The sequence below is a fragment of the Podarcis filfolensis genome, assembly GCF_964270895.1.
Source record: "Podarcis filfolensis genome assembly, chromosome: 1".
NCBI classification, from domain to species: domain Eukaryota; kingdom Metazoa; phylum Chordata; class Lepidosauria; order Squamata; family Lacertidae; genus Podarcis; species Podarcis filfolensis.
Window position 1 is genome coordinate 56,692,387 of NC_139604.1, and position 20,570 is coordinate 56,712,956.

A 20,570-nucleotide genomic window follows, 5' to 3' on the forward strand; every position below is an offset into this window, starting at 1 on the left:
TCTGCCCAACTCTGGCTGGATTAAGAGAGAAATATTTTAGACAATTCTTTTCCTCCTTGGTCCTTTCTGCTCTGAAGCATGTGGTCAGTTGGCAAACTTGCTGGCACCAACTCCTTTTGTTGCCTCTTTCCCCCTTGCCCACTTTCCTGGATCTGGCCTGCAATTCTGCTGAGAAATACTCTCGGACCCTGCAGTCAGCACCTCCAAATTCGGCACCTGAGTCCATATTTACATAAAGTTTCCTGCAACACAATCCTACACATTTCCCCAGAAGCAAAGCCTACTGAGTGCATTAAGGCTCACTCCCAGATAAGGGAGCATAGTATTGCAGCCTTACCTACCTACTCTGAATGCTTTTCTTTCGGGGACACCACCCCATCTTCTATTGTCAGCTTCTGCTAAAGGAGAATAGGCAAGGTAAATGCAAGCTAGTTGCAACAGGCATATGGGGTTAGAGATATTGAGGGAGGCATAGGAAAGGAAAGGAAGTTCTCTAAATAAATGGCACCTATCCACCCAATGGAAGCCCCCGTGCCCCTTTCTCTCTAGGGCTCTTTCCTTTGCTCATGGAGGCACAGTAAGTTTTCATTCACCTGTGCTTTGTTAGAAGACTCTCCTGATATTTTACCTTTCTCATAGAAGCTGTCGGAGCAGATTAATTTTGGCTTAACATGTGCTGCACAGATGTCATAATAAAGCATAATTACCTTGTCATCCTCTTCACTGGCTTTTCATCTATCAACAATAGCTGTACTTCTCTTCTTCCTAACACATTGTTCTATATATTCCACCTGTGTTCCATAAAGCACATGGCTTTGGGTCACATTTCTGGGTGATTAACCACATGTTGAGTCTGCTTAAAACAACTGCATTGTTTTAAGGACCACCCCTTAGGAAATGCTCGTCTGTTCTTGACACCACAACACATTCTTGTGTCTTGTGCTAATGACGCTAGAGGGGGAGGGCATTTTTCTTGGAAGATCCTGTCATTTCAATCTGCTCCTCTTTTCCGCAACTGAAGGGTCACTGCAGCAAGAGCTTAAATCGGAGAAGGCCCCATCATTAGCCAAAAGCTTGAGAAGCTTTCATGAGTAAAGTTCAGTTCAGTTACATGTTTGAGAGTGTTTACTTTGCAAATATTTAGTATGTGTATGTTTGTGTGAGGTGCGAGCGGGGTTTGCAATGCAGGTGAGTGACAGGAAGGGGAAAGGAATAGTTTTCTCAAGTAAGGAGAGACTGTGCAGTTTGAGCTTGAATTGGTCACCCCATTTCCCCTAACATGCATGCCCAGAAGCAGAACTGCTTTGCTCCTGTGGCAACATTCCTTTTGTGTTCTGAAGGATCTGGTCACCCAAACACTTCTGGCTGGGCTGTGATCATCAAATAACCAGCCCCCAGAGTAGATCTGTTCTGCAGAAGTTGCAAAGTCCACAGCTGCTGACTACCACTTGACTAAGATGGCTATGGAAATTGTATGAGTGTGAGACTGAATGTGGAAAAGCCCCAGTTTTACCCAGGAATTGCCTTCTAATCCACCCTTAATTTTTAACCAACAGGTCAGTTGGGGCTCGAGATGCACAAATCTGTTAACTTTGGTTTCTCTCAGTTTCTCATTTTCCCGATCTTAAATTGTGTTCTTCCTATTTCTGCAGCAATTTGTGATTTTTGTGGTTTTTTTTAAAAAAAGCAAGCAAGAAAATCTATCAGCATTGTAATGTGAATTTCTCCTAATATATACGTTTTTGTACCCATTGGTTGGGAAACTGCAGTGCAAAATTAGGAGATTCAAGTATTAACTTAAGAAGGGTGAATTAGGTTATCATTAAAATGCAAACAAATTTCTCCCCCATCCCTAGTTCTGTCTATGGATGCTTGAGAAATGAATTATTTCTGAAATCTGATATGAACTGACTTGAGCCACGCCTCCTAGACTAATCTGCAGATTGGACTGTAGAGCTTCTTTGGAATTGTGCACTTCAGCAAATTTTGTGATGGAATCCTCAGCAAAATTATTTAAAAATATGTTTCATATATTAAGAATACATTTAATGCATGGGCAAAGCAGAGGGTAGGGAAGGGAGAACAGAAGACAGAGAATCCACTTTTTCTTGGGTCGTGCTGGGCTCCTACTGGAAAAGTGGACAGTAGTGATAGGGCATTCTTCCCTCCTTTTTTGTATGGATTTTGGAAGTTATTTTTAAGTTTCACAGCATGGATTCAAATGAGAGAATAATAAACTAAACCATTGCCAGTTCCAGGGCTGGCTTATTCTATCCGCTGTGACTGAAACACCTCCTTTCCGCCGCTCTGATGTTGGTGCCCCCAAAAGTTGTAGACCCAGCCATAGATCACAGATCTGAGGCAGCTTATGAGGTTGGATCTCCCTCTCCAGGGATGGATTTCTGTATTTGTTCACTTAAGAGGGAGATAATCCAGATTGTGGCAGCTAGACTGGTGACTGGGAGTGGCCGCTGAGACCATATAACACCGGTCCTGAAAGACTTACATTGGCTCCCAGTACGTTTCTGAGCACAATTCAAAGTGTTGGTGCTGACCTTTGAAGCCCTAAATGGCCTCGGCCCAGTATACCTGAAGGAGCATCTCCACCTCCATCATTCAGCCCGGACACTGAGGTCCAGCTCCGAGGGTCTTCTGGCGGTTCCCTCACTGCGAGAAGTGAAGCTACAGGGAACCACGCAGAGGACCTTCTTGATAGTGGTGCCCACCCTGTGGAACGCCCTCCCACCAGATGTCAAGGAAATCTGACTTTTATAAAAAATCTGAAGGCAGCCCTGTTTAGGGAAGTTTTTAATGTTTGATGTTTTATTGTGTTTTTAATATTCTGTTGAGAGCTGCCCAGAGTGGCTGGGGAAACCCAGCCAGATGGGCGGGGTATAAATAATAAATAATACTGTAATAATAATTATAATATCCCCACCCCACTGTATTGCCCCTGAGATCCTCCCAAGGACCACATTTCAGCCTTAAATATGTTTAGAAATATGAATTTTAAGGCATATCGGTTTAGAGAATGTGAGAAAAAAACATCTGAAAGTATTTAAAAGGTGATTAAAAACAAAAAAACCACCCACCCATAGATTAATGCAGAAATGGGATTGACTGGATTTATGAATGAAAGTGACAGGAACTCGAAACAGACAGATCCATCCATCCCTAGTTCTGGCAAGGAACAAAATCCCCTGAATTACAGGTCATCATTGTGAAAGGACAAGTACATTTCCCCCCTACTCTAAGAGGGAGAGCCAGTTTCTCTATGTATACCAAGAAGCTTGTTTCAGCCTCTACAGCTGCAGACTTTCTGCAAGGGCTTGTTGCTCTTAAGCAAGATATTCTGGATGAGTGTTCCAGTGCCGGCAGGAGGGTTGGGGGTCAGGTCAAGGGAACACCCAGCCACAAATGTTTTTATATTTATTTTATTGGATGTTCACAATGGTCTTGGGTGAGCAGGCTGTTAGAATTGTGCCTTCTTTGGGAATATCCAATAGAGGCTTATGACACATGTGGAACTACCTAGCAACCGCAATAGCAATGAGTGTGTTGCCCACCTAACCTTCTGGAAACCATTAGGATGGTATTCTTCTCCCCCACTCCCTTTTTAATGACAGAAAGAGAAAGCCAAGTGTTGTCTTATTTTACTATCCTTTATTATTTAGACCAGGAGGCCTCCTCTACAAAACAAGGGGCCTGGTTCTCCAAAAATATGGTTCTGCAAAGAAAACGTTCCTACCTCGTAGACATCAGTGATGATGAAATCACACTGGCTTAGTAGTAATAGTAGTAGCAGTAGTAGTAATATTTTTCCCATCCTTTTTTGGTGTGTTTTATCAGGTTTTATTATAAAATATGTCTGCTCCATGAGTTTTAAACATCTCCAAACACAATAGGAAGGAGGTGGCAGCTGAGTCTAGCTGGACTGCCACCTTCACTGCTAGGAAAGAAGTTGTCTACAGTGTAGTCATATATTTTTTTTTCACCTTTTTTCTGTTTGCACACACTATGTTAGATGGTTATCATCACATGAAGAAGAGATACCTGAACAAGATACAGCTAAGAGCTCTAGAATTAAAAATGAATACACAACTCTCCAAATTCCAATTGTACAAAAGAAACCGCTTCTGGTTTGGGGGAGTGGTGGTAGGCGAGGGGGCAGGAAATACTTCACAGGGAGGCTGGCTGGAGCAATGGCTCAGTTTGCCAGTGGTGGTAATAATGCTTTGCGTGTCAGTAGTAGCACCTCTAATCAAAGGCTATCCTAGCATTAGGGGATCAGTCTGAACTACCGGTACCTTTACACAGACTGATGAATTTTCTGCCCCATGACATCAACGGAGACATCTTGTGCAATGCCGCTTTATTTAACACGTTCAAGGCCCTGATTTTGAAAGCCTCACACCATCCCCTTGTGAGGTAGGGAAGCATTATTATCACCATTGTACAGTAGGTGGGCAAACTGAGGCCGTGAGAAGTTTGCGTACTAACCCAGAAAGTTGCTCCATGACAGAGATAGAAAGAGAATCCAACCATCCCGGTGCTTTGTGTATTTATCTGTATCTCTACACACAAACACACATTGCTTCCCGTCAATTTGTATGGTTCCAGTTCTCTACCAAGCCACTCACCAAGCCACCCCGGTTGTCAGCCAATCAGTGCCACCATTGCTGTCGGCCAGCAATGTGAAACGAGGTTACTTCTGTTTCCTGTCGTGTGCTACCAGGTTTATCAATCTTGAACTTGTCTGTTTTTTAAAAAAGTGAAGCTAAGAATGTTTTATGGTGATTAATTGGATTTGACAAGATTGTCCGGCACTTGAGATGACTTCCTTCACTGGCGAGCTCTTTTGCATAAAACGTGCACCTATCATCAGCCTGAAGTCTCATCGGCTATCTACTGAGGGCAGAATTGAAGAGCAAGAAGTAACTCTGATGCCATTGCAGCCATTCATTCCCGCCAGATCCACATGAACCTTGAAAGTGAAACTGCACAATTCATGGAATGCAGGTATGTTGACAAAAAAAGGACCCTCTCCATTTGCTGATGAGATGCCACAATGTTCCTGGTTTTTCTCTGCTTTCCACCCACCAATGATGTGAAGGCTTAGTGAAATGCACACAATGACATCCTAACACAGAGTAAGTACATGATACTGAATGCTACTGGAGAGAGGAGAATGGTGCATGTAGGTTTTTGTTCTACTTTGAGGCTGATGTGGTAGAAATGAACAGGTGCCAGACTTCAAAGGTCACTCTTGCTCTTTAATCCAAGAAGCTCACCTCACCTCATGATCATTAACAAACAAAACAAGAACAATAGTAAGAAAGGACCCTGTGATGCCAACTTTATTGTCTCTTGTTTTGGATATGAAAGTTAATAAGCTTGTGGAGTTCTGGTAAATTCCTGGTGTTTACCTTGCAAGCATGAGGTAAAACTAGAAAGGTATCTGGTGGCTCCGCGGCTTTCCCATTCTGGCTTGTGTTTGGCTAGGAGGGAATATAATTTCACTGTAAACTTCAATGTTAGGCTGGGGGCAGAGGCGAAAACAGGATATTGGCACAGGTGCTCAGTACAAGGCTAAAATCTCTTTTCAAAATAATTCTAGTCTGCTAATCATAAAAAGCATCATAGGAGTTTATGGAAGTAAAAGCATCAGTCAGCGCCACCAAAGTAGTACAATCAAAGCCAATATAAAATCTGGCTTGTAGAGTAGGTGGGTGGGAAGCTTCTCCCAGTATAAAATTATCTGGTTTCTGTGTGATAGGCATAATGACAATTTGGGAGAAGCCAGTGTTACTAGAAAACTGGACTCTTGCATCAAAATGGGGAACTATTATATATGTCCTTTCAGATCCGTCACTGCTTATATCAGCCCTGCGCTGCCTGAGATCCAGCAGGCCAAATACCAGCAATGGATGCCACACCAGATGCACCATACATCTCCTGGCTGCTTGGGACTGTAAAAGCAAAGTCAAGAGTTGGTCAGTGAGTTATCTGACACGTCACCTTCAAGGCTACTAAGCTGTGTTCTGCTTGGCAAGTTAAAAGTTGTGCACATCTAATATAGAATTTCTTTCAACCCGTTTTTCAAGAACGAGGAGTGAATTTCTCAGGATTACTCAGCTGCCTAAAATGCCAAGTAAGCTTTTGCTGATATGGAAAGCCAGTCATCCATCCATCTTATCTGCTATTATGGTCATTGTGTGACTCTCTCCCCCATTAATAAAACACTTGCCACCCATAATTGTCAGTGTCCTGTTTCCACTGCTGCTTATACTTTCCAGTGATAATCACAGTGCAGAATCTGTAGTGTCACCAAGGATCTGTAATGTCATGACGAACTAGATAATGACGCTTGTGAGCTTCTCGTGCTGTGGAAGATCCAAATTCAGTTTGTTGTGATTTATACAGCCCTGCAATTTGTGACTATTTGGGGCAAGCCAAGTGTACATGAAAACACCAGCAACTCCCAACTGCTTTGTGAATTTTAGGCTGGGACAGAGGAGGGTTTTGTTCCCGATAAAAGCACTTTAGCGCTTCAATCCAAGAAAGCGAATAATGGTTTGTGATTTTGATGGCCTTTTTCTCACACTTAATAACAAAACACAAAAACTAATGCCCTTTTGTGGATCACCTGTTAAAACCTTTACAAAAGATGGCATCAAAATTAAATTGGGCACAATTCACTAACAGAAGAAGTCATTAATAAATAATAAACATTATTATTAATAAATAGCTTGATGGACTTAACGATTATTTTACTGAAGACTTATTAGGAAGCAGCTGAGAAAAAGGTTCTCACATTGTCTTGGAACAGAGAGCTGATAAAATACTGAAATAGGATGTCATGTATTTCCCAGTTTGCTTTGGCATTAAAAACCCCATTGTTTCTGATATCCCACTATTATTATTATTTTTGCATCTGATTGGCTGACAGCTGTACAAGAGGGGGCACAAAAATAAAAAAGCAGGCCCCTCTCATTTCAATACAATTTGGTTTTATTTCTCCATTAAGACATTACCTATTAAACAAACGTCAATTGCTAAATCATGTCTCACTCTCTCTCCTTCTGCCCTCTTCCTCAACAATGGGATAATAAAGAAACATATAAAAACCTCCTTGGGGCTCTCTGATTTTTAAAAAGCCTGCCCAGCTGATTGGATGCCAAGAAACGCCATGAGGGGAAAAGAAGAAGAAAGAAAGCCAAACCCCAACTCATTTTCTATAAGAGCCCTGATTTTTCCCAAACTTTCCCCCAACTAACTGGGGTTTTTCTCCTATTCCTGCAAGCCTCCTTTATTTTCAGCAGTGTATTGTTACATATATAAAAATGTGCCTACCAGAAATATCATTTAGGCATCTGTACATCATATAGAAAAAAAATACTGTAACACACTGACTAACTCAACAAAATAAAACACCCTTAAATTCCACCCCCCCCCCACTATTATACATATTATGACAGTCAACCTGCTCAAGGATAGCCTGAGAGAACAGACCCACTGGTTAACTGCTTGGAGGAAGAAGCTGAATGCCCTATTTTATTTGATTTTAAGTGCTGGAAGTTTGGCTCACACTCCACAGGATTAATGACCCAGGACAGAAGGAAGGTATTGAATGCCCTATTTGAGTTTTCCTCTGTACAATGGCCTGGCTGGGCGAGTACAAAGCTCTGGAGGAGAAAGGAGCTTTCACAATCTATCCACTGGTGGACAGATCCCTCCTATTCGACTCAAGTAGTATTCAGTGGCAATGTGCTGTTGAAAAAGATGGCTGCATAAAAGGAAAGAGCTTCAACCAAGCAGGGTTGTGAAGTTCATTATCTGGAGGGCTCATGGCAAGGGAAGAGCTCGTGAAGACTTTTCAGTAGGACTGTGAAGAAGGTCAGAAGAGGAGGGGAAATTGGTAAGTCAGTCTGTAGCATAACAGGTGAGGATCTGAGCAATTGGAGGAGATTGAAAGAAGGTGGGCAGAGTGTGTGGGTTGGATTCAAGCCCCTACTCAAAGTAGACCCATTGAACTCAATAAGCCCATGCAGTGGCGTAGCGTGGGGGGTGCAGGGGGGGCCGGCCGCACCGGGCGCAACATCTGGGGTTAGGGCAAATCCATGGGTTAGGGGGCGCAAATCCACGGGTTAGGGGGCGCAAATTACTTGCCTTGCCCCGGGTGCTGACAACCCACGTTACGCCACTGAGCCCATGTTATCCTTGTCTCTTAACATCAGTAGGCCTATTCTGCACAGGACCAGCATTGAATACCATGCCAGGCGCATACAGGGGAATAGTGGGAAGCTGGGGTGTGTGAGAATTGATGTGAAGGGGCAGCAGAGCATGATAGGTTTTAGGAGGAGCAGATAAGTAGGACTGCTCAGGTGGATTTGCCTGGAAAGAGGTTGGAGGCGTGGACAGCTCCTCATCCCAGTTTTCCAACCAAATATTAGTATGGAAGTGCTACTCATGTCACTGCAATTTTGCATAAAATCCACATTTGGGGGCCTGGCTTATGCCACAGCTGCTATTCCATAGCTTGGGAACCCCAAGAATCCTGCTATCCATTTGCCCACCTTTGTCAGCATTTTCTAGGGGTCCTGCCAATCTAAATGGCCTCTATCCACTCCACTGTCTTTCTACTACCATCCAGTAATCAAGTGGAAAATGCACAATTTAGTTTTGGTGGCAAAATAGTCCAGAGCTCCTGACAGTATCAGTCATCCTGAAACATTCCTGTCACTTTGCATATAAGAGTGTTGCGCTGGCTGTTAAACGAGCAGTCAATTGGGTCTTTCATGACTCAAGTTGAGCCAGTGATAGCCCAGTGATGCAGTGTTAATAGAACATGAGTGCCACCTAGTGGGTACTTTTAAGCATGCTTGCATCTTCCTGGCTTTTATTTCTCATCTGCCATGGTACTTGGAGCAGAAGGCTTTACATTATGATTGCTGTCGGTAACAGTCAGCCTCATATATATCATTTCAAGGCTTAGGAGTTCATATCAGATGGGCAATTTTGTAGACTGGGAAACTGCAGCCACCCAACAATCTCTCATTGGATGGAATGATAGCTACCTTTGTGCTAAGCAAGGGGTAAGTGAAAGGCCTGTGACCTGGACAGCCACAGCAAAAAACGAAATAATGCTTGGCTGGTAAAGAGCCCACTTGGCCCTCACATTAGAAGCAAATAGGGTTGTATCCAGTGCTCATTCTATGCAGAGTAGCCCCACTGAAGTTAACTAGGCTTAAGTTAGCCATGGCCATTAATTTCAATTGGTCTATTCTGAGTAGAAATAACACTGGAAACAAGTCAAAATCCTCTGGAAGCAGCTGACAAAAATGACAAGGCCAGGGAAAGAAAAATATCATTAGGACTCTATCCCAGCAGCATTGACAGAACCTCTTGCATGCAGAGATGGCTTAAGAAATGTTGGCGCTAGGGGCAGAGAATCTAAATGTTACCACCCCTCGTAGTAAAAATACAGTACAGTGGTACCTCGGGTTACAAACCCTTCGGGTTACAAACTCTGCTAACCCGGAAGTAGTTGCTCCAGGTTGTGAACTTTGCCCCAGGATGAGAATGAAAATCGTGCGGTGGCGGCAGCAGGAGGCCCCATTAGCGAAAGCACGCCTCAGGTTAAGAACGGTTTCGGGTTAAGAACGGACCTCCATAATGAATTAAGTTCATAACCCGAGGTACCACTGTATTATATTATATAGCACTTCATATAATAATAGAATAGAATTATTTTAAACAACAGTTTCTCCCTGCCTTTAAGGACTGTGTCTTTCAAATAAGTTAATAGAAGTAATTTTGAGTCTAGCTGAACAGGATGTTTCAACATGCTTCTTATATTAGATATCATTTCCTGCTGGTATTGTTTTTGCTTCAGGGCAGTTCCACAAATAGTGAATTAAATATGCTGTAACTGAGCTGCATTTCCAACAGTCATCATTACTGGTATCATAAATTCTAGCTATTCTAAGTGGGGTTAAATGCCACATTGACCGTAATTCCTCTGAATTGCCTATATATTTCTAGGTGTCTCTTGAGATAGTTACCCCAATCACTGCTTCCCATAACACAATCTATCTTGTCCCATATGAGTAATCATTCGATATATATGAGGTCTTTTCATTTCCATATTCATTTTTCAAAGTTATCTGCCTAAATCTATAAATTCTCAGCTGACTGTTTAAGAAGAATGTGAAAATATCTATATCCACATGAATCCTGTTTTCCTTAAGCTGTCCCTCATTTCAGCAATGGGCTTTCACTTGATTGTAAGAGGTCAGAAAATGTCTCCGTTCCAGCTTTCTGTCAATTAGAGAACAGGCTCGTAATGCTATTTTTGTTAAAACTGTGGATGAAATAAAGTGGAAGCAGCTGGGGAGATTGATGGGCAAAGCAGTAGAGATAAAGGAACTCAGAAATGTTTCTTACTACTTTGATGTTCAAATTGAGAGAGAAGAAGATGGTTCTCCAGAACAGTCTGCCAACCAAGGGAGCTGAACGCACACCTTTTGAGCATTGGCATGGAAGTGTACCAAACATCTCACACAAACCTGTGTTTGGCAGTATTGCCTATGCCTATGTACCCATGGAGAACAGGGACAAGTTAAGACTCCAGAGAGGAACAGGCAATTATGTTTGGATATGGTATTGGAGGCAGATATTACAAAGTGATGAACTTGAAATACTGGAAAGGTCAGCACAAGACATGCGGTTCATTTTGATGAGCACAGGAAAGCTGACAAGAGATAGATTTTTCTGAGGAGTCAGAGGAAGAAACACAAGCCCACAAGTACTTTCCTGAATTGATGTCCAGATCTGTTTTCTACTGTCACACCACTTAGCACAAATGATGAGCAGCAAGGAGAAGCAGAGGAGTAGAGTCCAAGCAGCAGCACTCCCACAGGGGAGGAGACTGATGATGAGATGCCTGCACTTGGTGATGAGGAAGATGATGTGACTCCAGAGACAGAGGTCAGGTGCTCATTGAGACCCAAGAAAGCTATTCCAACTCCACAACTGCCCTCCTTCACAAGTCGGCACCACCCCATGAAACCTTCCACCTGGGAAGAGATGGAGCAGGTGGCAGCCGCTGAAGCCCGTCTATGGAAGCAAGGTGCATGGAAATGGATGCCCTGCACCAGAACCAAACCTGGACTTTAATCAAGATTTCTCCCAGGAAGAAGACAATTGGAAGCAAGTGGGTATGCAAGGTAAAGCAGGATACAGAATGGGAAGTTGAATGCTACAAAGCAAGACTTGTACCAAAGGTTACTCGCAAAAGTATGCAGAGGACTACAATGAGGTTTTTGCATCTGTAGTGAGATGCACCATTAGACTGCTTTTGAATGTAGCAGCTTCTAAACAAATGGAGGTGAAACATATTCAAACTGTCCATTTTCCTACGTTGGAAGACAGAGCTGTTTATGTTACATGACATGTCCTACCCCCTTCGCAAGTACTGTATTTTTTGCTCTGTAAGACTCACTTTTTCCCTCCCAAAAAGTAAGGGGAAATTTGTGTGTGTCTTATGGAGCGAATACAGGCTGCGCAGCTATCCCAGAAGCCAGAACAGCAAGAGGGATCGCTGCGCAGCGATCCCTCTTGCTGTTCTGGCTTCTGGGTTTCAGAATATTTTTTTCTTGTTTTCCTCCTCCAAAAACTAGGTGCGTCTTATGGTCTGGTGCGCCTTATAGAGCGAAAAATACAGTAGCTTGCTGCCTCTGGTATGGTGAAGGACACTGTCCAATCCCTGGTGCTGAATTAAGACTCAGCCGCGGCTAGAGGAAAGTCGAGGGATCTGAGTAACCCCAAAATGTGGATTTAATATTGTGTGGAAATGTTTTATTTTCTATTTTCTATTTTTTGTGTGGTTTATTCTTTTATACTTATGTGATGATAATGTTTAATTGTGAATATATATATGTATATATGTGTGTGTGTGTGTGTGTGTGTGTGTGTGTATGTTGAATGCAGGGAGCTGCCATCTTGTCCTATGCCTCAGGCAACAAACTGTCCTGCGCCAGCCCTGCACACAATCACCTAGGACACCTCGAAGCCAAAATGAATTGTCTTACAAGTGGTTTTTGCTCTGTCAAATAGCTGCTGCAAATATTTCAATATGTGTTCAGACTGAGGCTCCCTCTCCACAAAACCAACCTGCCTTATCTACCCCAGCATAATTTTCCCCTTGCAGCTTGAGCCTTGGAAATGGCACATGGATTATATGAATGGTTTGTCACATTCACATCACTGCTCACCTCCTACGCACGGAAGGTCTGCAGCGTAGTGCAAGACTGACCTGCACGCTCATACTGAATCATGCAGATGACCCTCTTCGATGGCACATTCTAGCCTTTGGGGTGGGGAGAAGAAAAGCTGTGCAGAGTGCTTGTGAGAAGTGGCCTGGAGAACTGGCTTGACTTGCTTTTGGATTATTGCTTCTCCACAGGATGCAATGGGTTAGGACACCTGTCAATATAGTCAAAAGATTAGCCCAAATGTGTTTCCCAAGTAACTGAAATAAAACATGTTGCCTTTAACACATTCAAAAATGGTTGTGCAGATTAATCCTTGTTCTCTGCTTGCAGGAAAAATGTGGGGAGACTGAGATAAAGATCTAGAGAAGCACTGGAATCAGACACAAATCTTTCTTGTCAGTGCCCCTTAGTCCCTGCTCTCACCTATGAAGCCTTGAGATGGTCTCTTTGCCATTTTGACCGAATGTCTAGGAGAGCTGACTTTTCCCTGGTACCCTATCAGGCAATGAAAAATAAAAAGCAGAGAAGAGATGAAACATTTCATCAAAGACAAATAGAAACCTAAGATTTAAGTTGGAGTTACTGCGTGGACAACCCAAGACTTTTAACTAGAGAGCTGGGTTGTTTTGCTATCATAAAGTCAATTCTTCAACGCCACTTCCGGGAAGTACTGATTTCGCTGAAAAATCACATCCTTCAACATCATGGTCACTAATCTTCTTGATGCAACCTATATTTGGGGTGAGTGAATTCAAATGAGAGAAGTCAGTTTCTACGCAAACTCTTTTAACATAGCTCCAGAAGGGTACAGAAAGTGGGTGGCTAATTAACTAGAAATTGCACAGGTGTGTGTTTGCTGGTTTCCAAGGGAAGGGCTGCAGACTGAGTGAAAACAAGCTTCGGAATCCAAGAGAAACTGTGGTGGGTTAGGGTGCATGTGGCTGGCTGAGGGGAGGAAAGAAAATGGGGAGGCATCATTAAAGTAGGATGGTTGCTTGGGGCCATGTGTGACAAGCACACTGGGATGTTGAGAGGGGTCAGTTTGAATGGCTCCTGCCCTGCCCCCCCAAAAAAAATTCAGGACTGCTCAGCATGTCTCCTTTGCCTCTGCCAAACAAAAAGGGCAATTAAAAGTTAGGCTCTCCCTAATGTTACAACCACACACACTCTAGCTTGTGGTATGTGTTTCATGGCTTCCAGCATGGTTAAGAAAATGGCCTCCTTGCCTCTCTTTCCTCTCTCCTCTCAATCAAAAGCTCCAAAATCTGTTGCTCCCCTCCTTTTCCACATGGCATAAGCTTCCCCTCAATTCCTGCTGGGCAGTGAATCAAGCCCCTCAGAGAAACAAATTGTCTAGGGCTGAGCGAGAGAAAGAGAACACAAGTGACACACGAATGCCCTGCACGCATAGTTACAACACACAACACACACACACACAGGGGGGCTAGGGGAGCTTCGTGGCTCCTCTCCCCTTTGCAGAGAGGCCTGGCTAGGAAAAGGTCTAGCCAGCATTATTATTTATATTATTCTTATTACTCTTACAAGTTTTATTGAATGATAACGAAACCACCTCATGGAAACAGAGCAAGTGATCTCCTTGCAGTGCCCCCTCTCAGGCCAGTGCAGCCGCTGGATGGGGTTAGCTTTCTTATGGCGGAGTAGGGTGCCATCCCAATGGGCTTTTGGCTGGAAGAACTCATAGGAAGTCTTGTATGGCAGTAGCGGACCCCTCTCCTCCCATTGTGCCATTGCTACACTGTGAATCCAAACAAATCAGTGCTGATGCCACCTTCAGCTGGAGGGCTGCTCTGCTCTGCTCTGGTCTCTCTCTCTCTCTCTCTCTCTCTCTCTCTCTCTCTCTCTCTCTCTCGTTCTTTCTACATAAGGAGTCTGATGGAAAGGCTAAAGCAAGAGGTTGGGTATTAATGGTGCTCCTTGTGATGCTCTGCGCTGCTGAGCCAGCACATTGGGCACCGATACCACTTTCCCAGAGTTTAGTACATGTTTCAGGTTCGCTCCCTTAGCCTGTGGTCATTCCCAAGCTTTTCCCCCCTGGGGGAGACCAGGGTGCAGCCGTTGTGCATAAAGTAGTAGTGAGAGTGTGGCCAGTAAATGTTGACTTGGTGCACTGAAACCCAGAGCGAGTCCTCGGCTCCTGCCTCTCAGGCCTTCAGCTGGTGCCACTGTGCCACAGCCTGCCGGGGGTGTGAAATCATATCCTTCCAGTGCTTCACTTCGCCTGGGCCACTCTTCCATGACAGGTAGATCTAGGGGGGATGAGGAAACAAATCACACAGGTCAGAAAGCAGGAGGAGTGACCTTCGTTCAAGACTTGGCTCCAATGAATGGAAACCTCCTGGCTGCAACTCCTCCCTCAAATGCTGGTTCCTCTTGACCCTCTGGTCCTTTATTCCCCCCCCCCCCTGTTTTTTGGTTTCCCCTCTGCCCTTTTAAAGCTTAACCAGTCACAACTTCCCCTACCTTCACTTCAACCCTCATTCTTCCCACACCCTCCACATTCCTCCCATGTCTGTCTTCCACATTTATCTTTGTTCAGCCTGCTCATTTACATCACATCCGATCCCTCCAACCTTAAGGGTTAAACTTGAGCAATCTTTTTTTTTTTAATGTGTCTGTGGTCCATTCATATATAAATTGGGCATGTATGTCCATTTTTTTTACATCATCAAGGATGTATAGGTAAGGAGACCTGAACCCAGCAAGCACCTAACCATCTCAAGATCTGTCACTGGAGCTCCTAGCCCAGCTCCAGTGTTGGAAGTAAGCCAGGTGGAGGGGAATGCGTCTGGGGTGATGAACTGTGGGGAGGTAAGACTGGGAAGGTTTCAGCTGACATTAACATTAGACCCTCACACATTGCTTTCTACATGAACATACAGGGCTGCTCTTCCCACATTTTGCTTGGCCCTGTGTCCGACCTGGAGCTGTATATATTGGCATACAGGGATTCCTAATGTAAAGGGGCACAATGCATGAAGAATGGAGGAGAGACAATGAAGAGTGCAGAAGTCACCCAGACCACATGGGCTGCGTGGAGGTTTACATTTATAGCTACCCAGCAAGGGCCAATTCACTCAGGCATTTCCCTAGATGTTTTTCTTTGTGTAATTGCTCTCAAGAGCCCCGTGATCATACTGAGCAGCAATTTCTATAATCACAGCTGCAGATTTTTGGACCATCCATGATCATAGAAATTGCTTGCTTGTGTGCATTGGTGCCATTTCACGCATTTCCTTTCTTTGGCATGTTTGCATGAAGGAAAGTGGGGGTGGGGTGGGGGTGGGATGCCTGTATAAACGGCCTCTGTGATTCTTTGATATGCAATATTTCAACCGGAGACTACATGCTCTATCACAGTATTGGTGGCTTGCCATGTATTTTGTGCTGGTGATAGTTGAGAAGGGTACACATCATCAGGGTGTTGCTGATGTACTTAAGGAACCTGGGGCACACACCCATGAAGCAAACACGTGCATTCTGATGTAATTGTCTAGATATCTCTGGGCAAAGTAAGGTGGTGGATAGCTAGGGATTCACCAACACTGTGCGCCCAGCAGCCCTATAAGCAAAGTTTAAAAGGAAAAATTCAATTTCAACAATGGGAGGGAAAGGGATAGAAGAGCAGAGGCTCATTGTGAAAGATACAGGCTGAGTGAGGCAGTTGCCTCAGGCAGCAGATATTGAGGGGCAGGGAGTGTGCCACATATCCTGCCCTGCTGTAGTCTATTGCGTTCAGGGGCAGCGGAAGGTGCTGTCCTTTAACCAGAGTCTCCCGGTCTGGTTGGCTTTTGAACATCAAATGGGGAGAGGGGCCATCTTGTATTTTGCCTTAGGCAGCAAAATGTCTTGGGCTGGCTCTGAAGCCAGTGCTCCAGCCCCTACACATTACTCCCTTAGCACTGCTCTCTTTTCTCCACAGCTGAGACTATTGCTAGGGACAGGAGCTGCCTCATACTAAACAACCGGACGATCCCTCTAGACCTGGATTGCCACTGATCGCTGCCGATGGTTCTCAGGCCTGCTACTTGGTAACCTTTCCATTACTGGTGCTACTAGAGACTGAATCCAAGGCCTTTGAAGTGCCTGAGAATGAAGGCTGAGAGAATGAAGGCATGCAAGATACAAGGAACTGGGTGCTCAGAGGGCTGTAAAAGAAGACCTAACACAGGGGTGGGGATACCTGTAACCTTCCAGATGTTCTTAGACTACAGCTCCCATCATTGGTCATGCTGGTTGGGGCTAATGGGAGTCCAACAGCCTTTGGAGTGCCACAGGTTTTCCCACCCCATACCTATTGGTAGGACCACAGAGAACTGATGGGGAACCCCTGCTGAGAAGGCCAGACAGATACACCTGATATCCACTGGGTTTAAGGAGTGGCTTGACTGACTGACTGAACTTGTAGGCCATCCCCTCCTCACGTGCTCTCTGTGGGAAAGCCACACCAATGTAAAACTCAATAAACAATAAAATCAGCAATAAAATATAATTTAAAATGCCGCCATTTTGATCCGTTTAATATATCGCTCAATACGCAGCCAAGTATATCTTGGGCACAAAATGGCTCATTCAGGGGGGGAAACCAATGAAAGTTTTTGCTAGCCAAAACTCAGAGGGGAGGGTGTCCCTTGGGATGCTCTTGCCAAGGAAGCCCTCTGGTGAGCCCACATGGCAGTGCCCTCAAAGCCTGGGCAGGATAATATGGGGAGAGATGCCCCTTTGAATACCCAGGCCCTAAGCAATTTAGAGCTTTGGACCTCAGTATTAACAGCTTGAATTTCACCCAGTGACAAACAGGCAGCCAGTCCAGATCCTTGAGAACCAGGGTAATATGGCCTTGTGCAGATATGTCAGTTAGCACTCTGGCTGCTCTCTCTGGACCATCCTCAAGGACCACCCCCATACATAGCTCATTGCAATAATCCAGCTGGGAGGCTACTAACGCATGGGTAGGGTAGCTGTAACCAGGCTACCCATGTCCAGAAATGGCCGTAGCTTGTTTTTAATAATGTTAACCTCTGGCGACACATTTCAGATAACAATCCATCTGACTGTGTAATGTAACCCAAGCAGCTACTGAATAGAAAAGCCCCCGTATTCCAACTTGGGCATGAGGTTTCCTGCAGAGAGAGTCATCTCCAGCCACTGACTCCCACTAAACTGCCTTGGGCTTTGCATCTGCCAGTGAGAAACTTACAGCACAGCCCTGTTTGATGGAGCTTTTCACCCACACCAGCTGCCACCCTTCATTCCTCTTCTGCTGAACAAATGTGTTGGAGGTGTCAAAATTAGTTATGTGGCAATGCAAACAAGTGTTAATCCCTCTGTGCAGCTCTGGTTATTTTTATCCCCTAGCTTTCTATATTGCTTCTATGGAGGATGCATGTGTCAGCTTCTCCCCCGCAATGACAGCGAAGTCTTGTCTTCCAGATCCACTAATGGAGCCTCCTGACTCTCAAAAGAAATGTGACTTCATAACTTGATTGGAGGTTGTACAATAATGGCAATTATTCAATCACTCCTTATTATCACGTTGCTGCAGCAGAGGTTGAGGAGGGTGAGTAATTCTGAACTTTGGTCGGCAGTTGCCTGAAATTTCTTGGCAAGTTCTCTTTGAGCTGGTTCCACATTTCAGGGGTTGGGAACCCTTTTGACCCAGTAGGCCAGATTGTTATCTGTCCCCACCCCTGTGGTCCAGCTTTGACAGGTGGGCAGGACAAATTAGGACGTCAAATGAGTTGCCCCTCCCATTTGTCTAAGTCCCTTGTGCTGTGTTTTCCAAGTGTCCGATAGTCACCTGGATGCCAGGCGCTTGGGAATTGCAGCACAGGCGCTTTGCCAGCAGAGTGTAAGGATGGCAAAGTTGTTTTCTGCAGGAATTAGCTGTCTGATTGAGCTCCCCACAGGAATACATCCCCATAAGACCTCAGGAGTGGGGCAGGTATATGAGTTATGGGGAAATGGCCTCAGGGGCCAAATTGGGAACTGTGCTGGTTCAGATTTGGCCTGTCGACTGGAGGTTCTCCACCCGATGCTTTTGCTTGGTGCTGTATTCCATTTAGTGAGCAATTGACTACGTGAGCTGCATAAACACTGCTTTCCTCTCTCCAGCAAGAAAGACAAGTAAGATGAAACTTTAATTTCTATACTGCTGTGACCCCATCAGGTTCTGAGCTAAGCTTCTGCCTCCTCTCCTCTCTCCGCAGCTGCTATGTTTGGATTTCATATATATTTATATGTGCATGGGCATATCTATCTAAGCAGGGGGCATGAAGGTTATATGCTTTTGAAAAACAGCTTATTTTCAGTATGTTAATCATTAGTAATTTACTATTGTCCTTTGAGATTTCTCAGGCATTCTAACTCATGGCAGCATAAGTTGGAGGAGAGCTATGCACACCATTGATTTTCTTCTAACTGTGGACAAAGCTCTCCAAACAGGAACAATCCATAAAAATTATGAATGGGTGGCAGGCTATTCTGCAGAATGGGCCCTAAGCATAAAAAGTGGCTGCCTTCATTCCTCAGGAAACTGAAGCACCAGGACCCCGTTGCGGAGTTACCTGGAGAACCTATGGAAAATCTGGTCGCTGAACGGGAGACTTCTGAGACATCTGGCTGAGCTTGCTTTTGCTAAACAATTTTGCTGTGTTAACATTTGCATCCTCTTGATGTTGGGTTCACATTATGCTGATTTTAATTTAATACACATTGCTTGTTTTAATACAGTGCTGCATTAGGGAATAATTGACTCTGCAGTGCACACACATAATAACAAGATCACTGCATCAATTTGTCATCATTATATTAACAGGAGTAGAATTATATATATTTAATGTAAATCAGATTTGGAACTGATTAATTTCTTTTAAAGTGCTGTGCATAATATTACACTTCTAAATAAAAGACCAGATCACCAGCTGGCATGAATTTGTATTTCATATTCCCTAAAAATAATTGAGCCAACTGATATTCACCAAGGAAAAGCCAAATCACAAAGAACTGACCAAGCTGAATGAATCGGTGCAGAATGACATCTGGTAAAGCACTATGATGTGTAGTTTTCTAGTTGCTTCTCCAGCATGAAACTCATCCCATATTAGCTGTGCCTTAATACAATTTTATTTGTTATTATGATATGTATTTCTGTGTTTTTATATTGTAAACCATCATGGGATCCTTGGATGAAGGGTGGTGCAGAAATTCAATTAATAATAATAATAACTAACAACTAACTAATAACAACAACTAACTAATAAAAAAATTAGCAACAAGAAATTTAATTAATAATAATAATAGCTAACAACAACTAACTCACTGCAACTAACAACTAACTAACTAATAATCACAACAATAACAACAAGAAATTTAATTAATGATTATAATAAGAACTAATAACTGCTAGAAGGGGACTGAAGCATGACAAGGCATGTGTGGGGTTATGTGGGTGTGTGGCAAAGGAATTACATGATGGTTTCACTGTGTGCCAAGTTCTGCATGGATCCACTCAAGACTGGCAAAGTGAGGCGGCTGCTTCAGGTAACAGATGTTTCTGGTGTGGGGAAGTGGCACCAATATGTTGGAGGATGGATCTGTGTTTGTCATGTGACCTGCCCCTGCACCCGCTAAGCTAGCTCCCCATTCTCTGGCTCATGTAAGATGCTGTTCACATCACCAGCGTGGAAGTAAGATACAACTGCCAGCCAGGTCAGCTTCTGAATATGAAACGGTGAAAGATCAAATTTTATTTCCCCTCAGGTAGAAATTTTCTTGAGCTGGTCTTGGATCCACTCAGTCCACATTCTCAACAAATCCATTTGAAGAAAAAGATATAACCTGAGGCCTTTCAATGGCACCACAGTGCACAGCTCCAAAACAGGGTACTGATCTGGAACTTATCAGAAGGGCTCATTGAAGACTGGGTTTGGGCACTGCTTGATCAGGGCAACAATGGATTGTGTTAAGTCTGGTTTGGGCCTAAATTCTACCCTGACATCCAAACAGAATTGTGTGATAAGCCGAACTGCAAGCTGACGAGAAATTTGTGAACAGAATCATTGTTCACTTGCAGAACACAATGCATTCAAGGCCCGAGTTTCTACCCAAACACCTCAGGGAGTTGGTAACGTGAAATACGTCTTCTTGAGACCCTGGATACCTGTTGCCAATCAGCCAACAGAGGGTGTGATGGGCTGAGTTAGCATAAGGCAGCTTAAGCTGTTCAGTGTGAGCCCATGCATGTAAGAGAAGCAGGCCCAGAATTATGCACACAGC

The 20,570-nt window shown here is 44.0% G+C and overlaps 1 protein-coding gene across 5 annotated transcripts in view; it reads right to left on the reverse strand.

The window, feature by feature from the left end:
* Positions 1–3,643: 3,643 nt before the first annotated feature.
* The window catches only part of SYT7 (synaptotagmin 7), a 228,640-nt gene continuing 211,713 nt past the window's right edge, over positions 3,644–20,570 (reverse strand). For all 5 annotated transcript variants that reach the window (XM_083580694.1, XM_083580690.1, XM_083580693.1 and 2 more), the window contains 2 exons: positions 8,200–14,542; positions 3,644–8,033 (listed from right to left, as the gene is read on the reverse strand). In XM_083580694.1, coding sequence (XP_083436820.1) covers positions 14,438–14,542 — 105 coding nt within the window. In that variant the 3' untranslated portion in view covers positions 3,644–8,033; positions 8,200–14,437. The remainder of the gene's footprint in view (positions 8,034–8,199; positions 14,543–20,570) is intronic.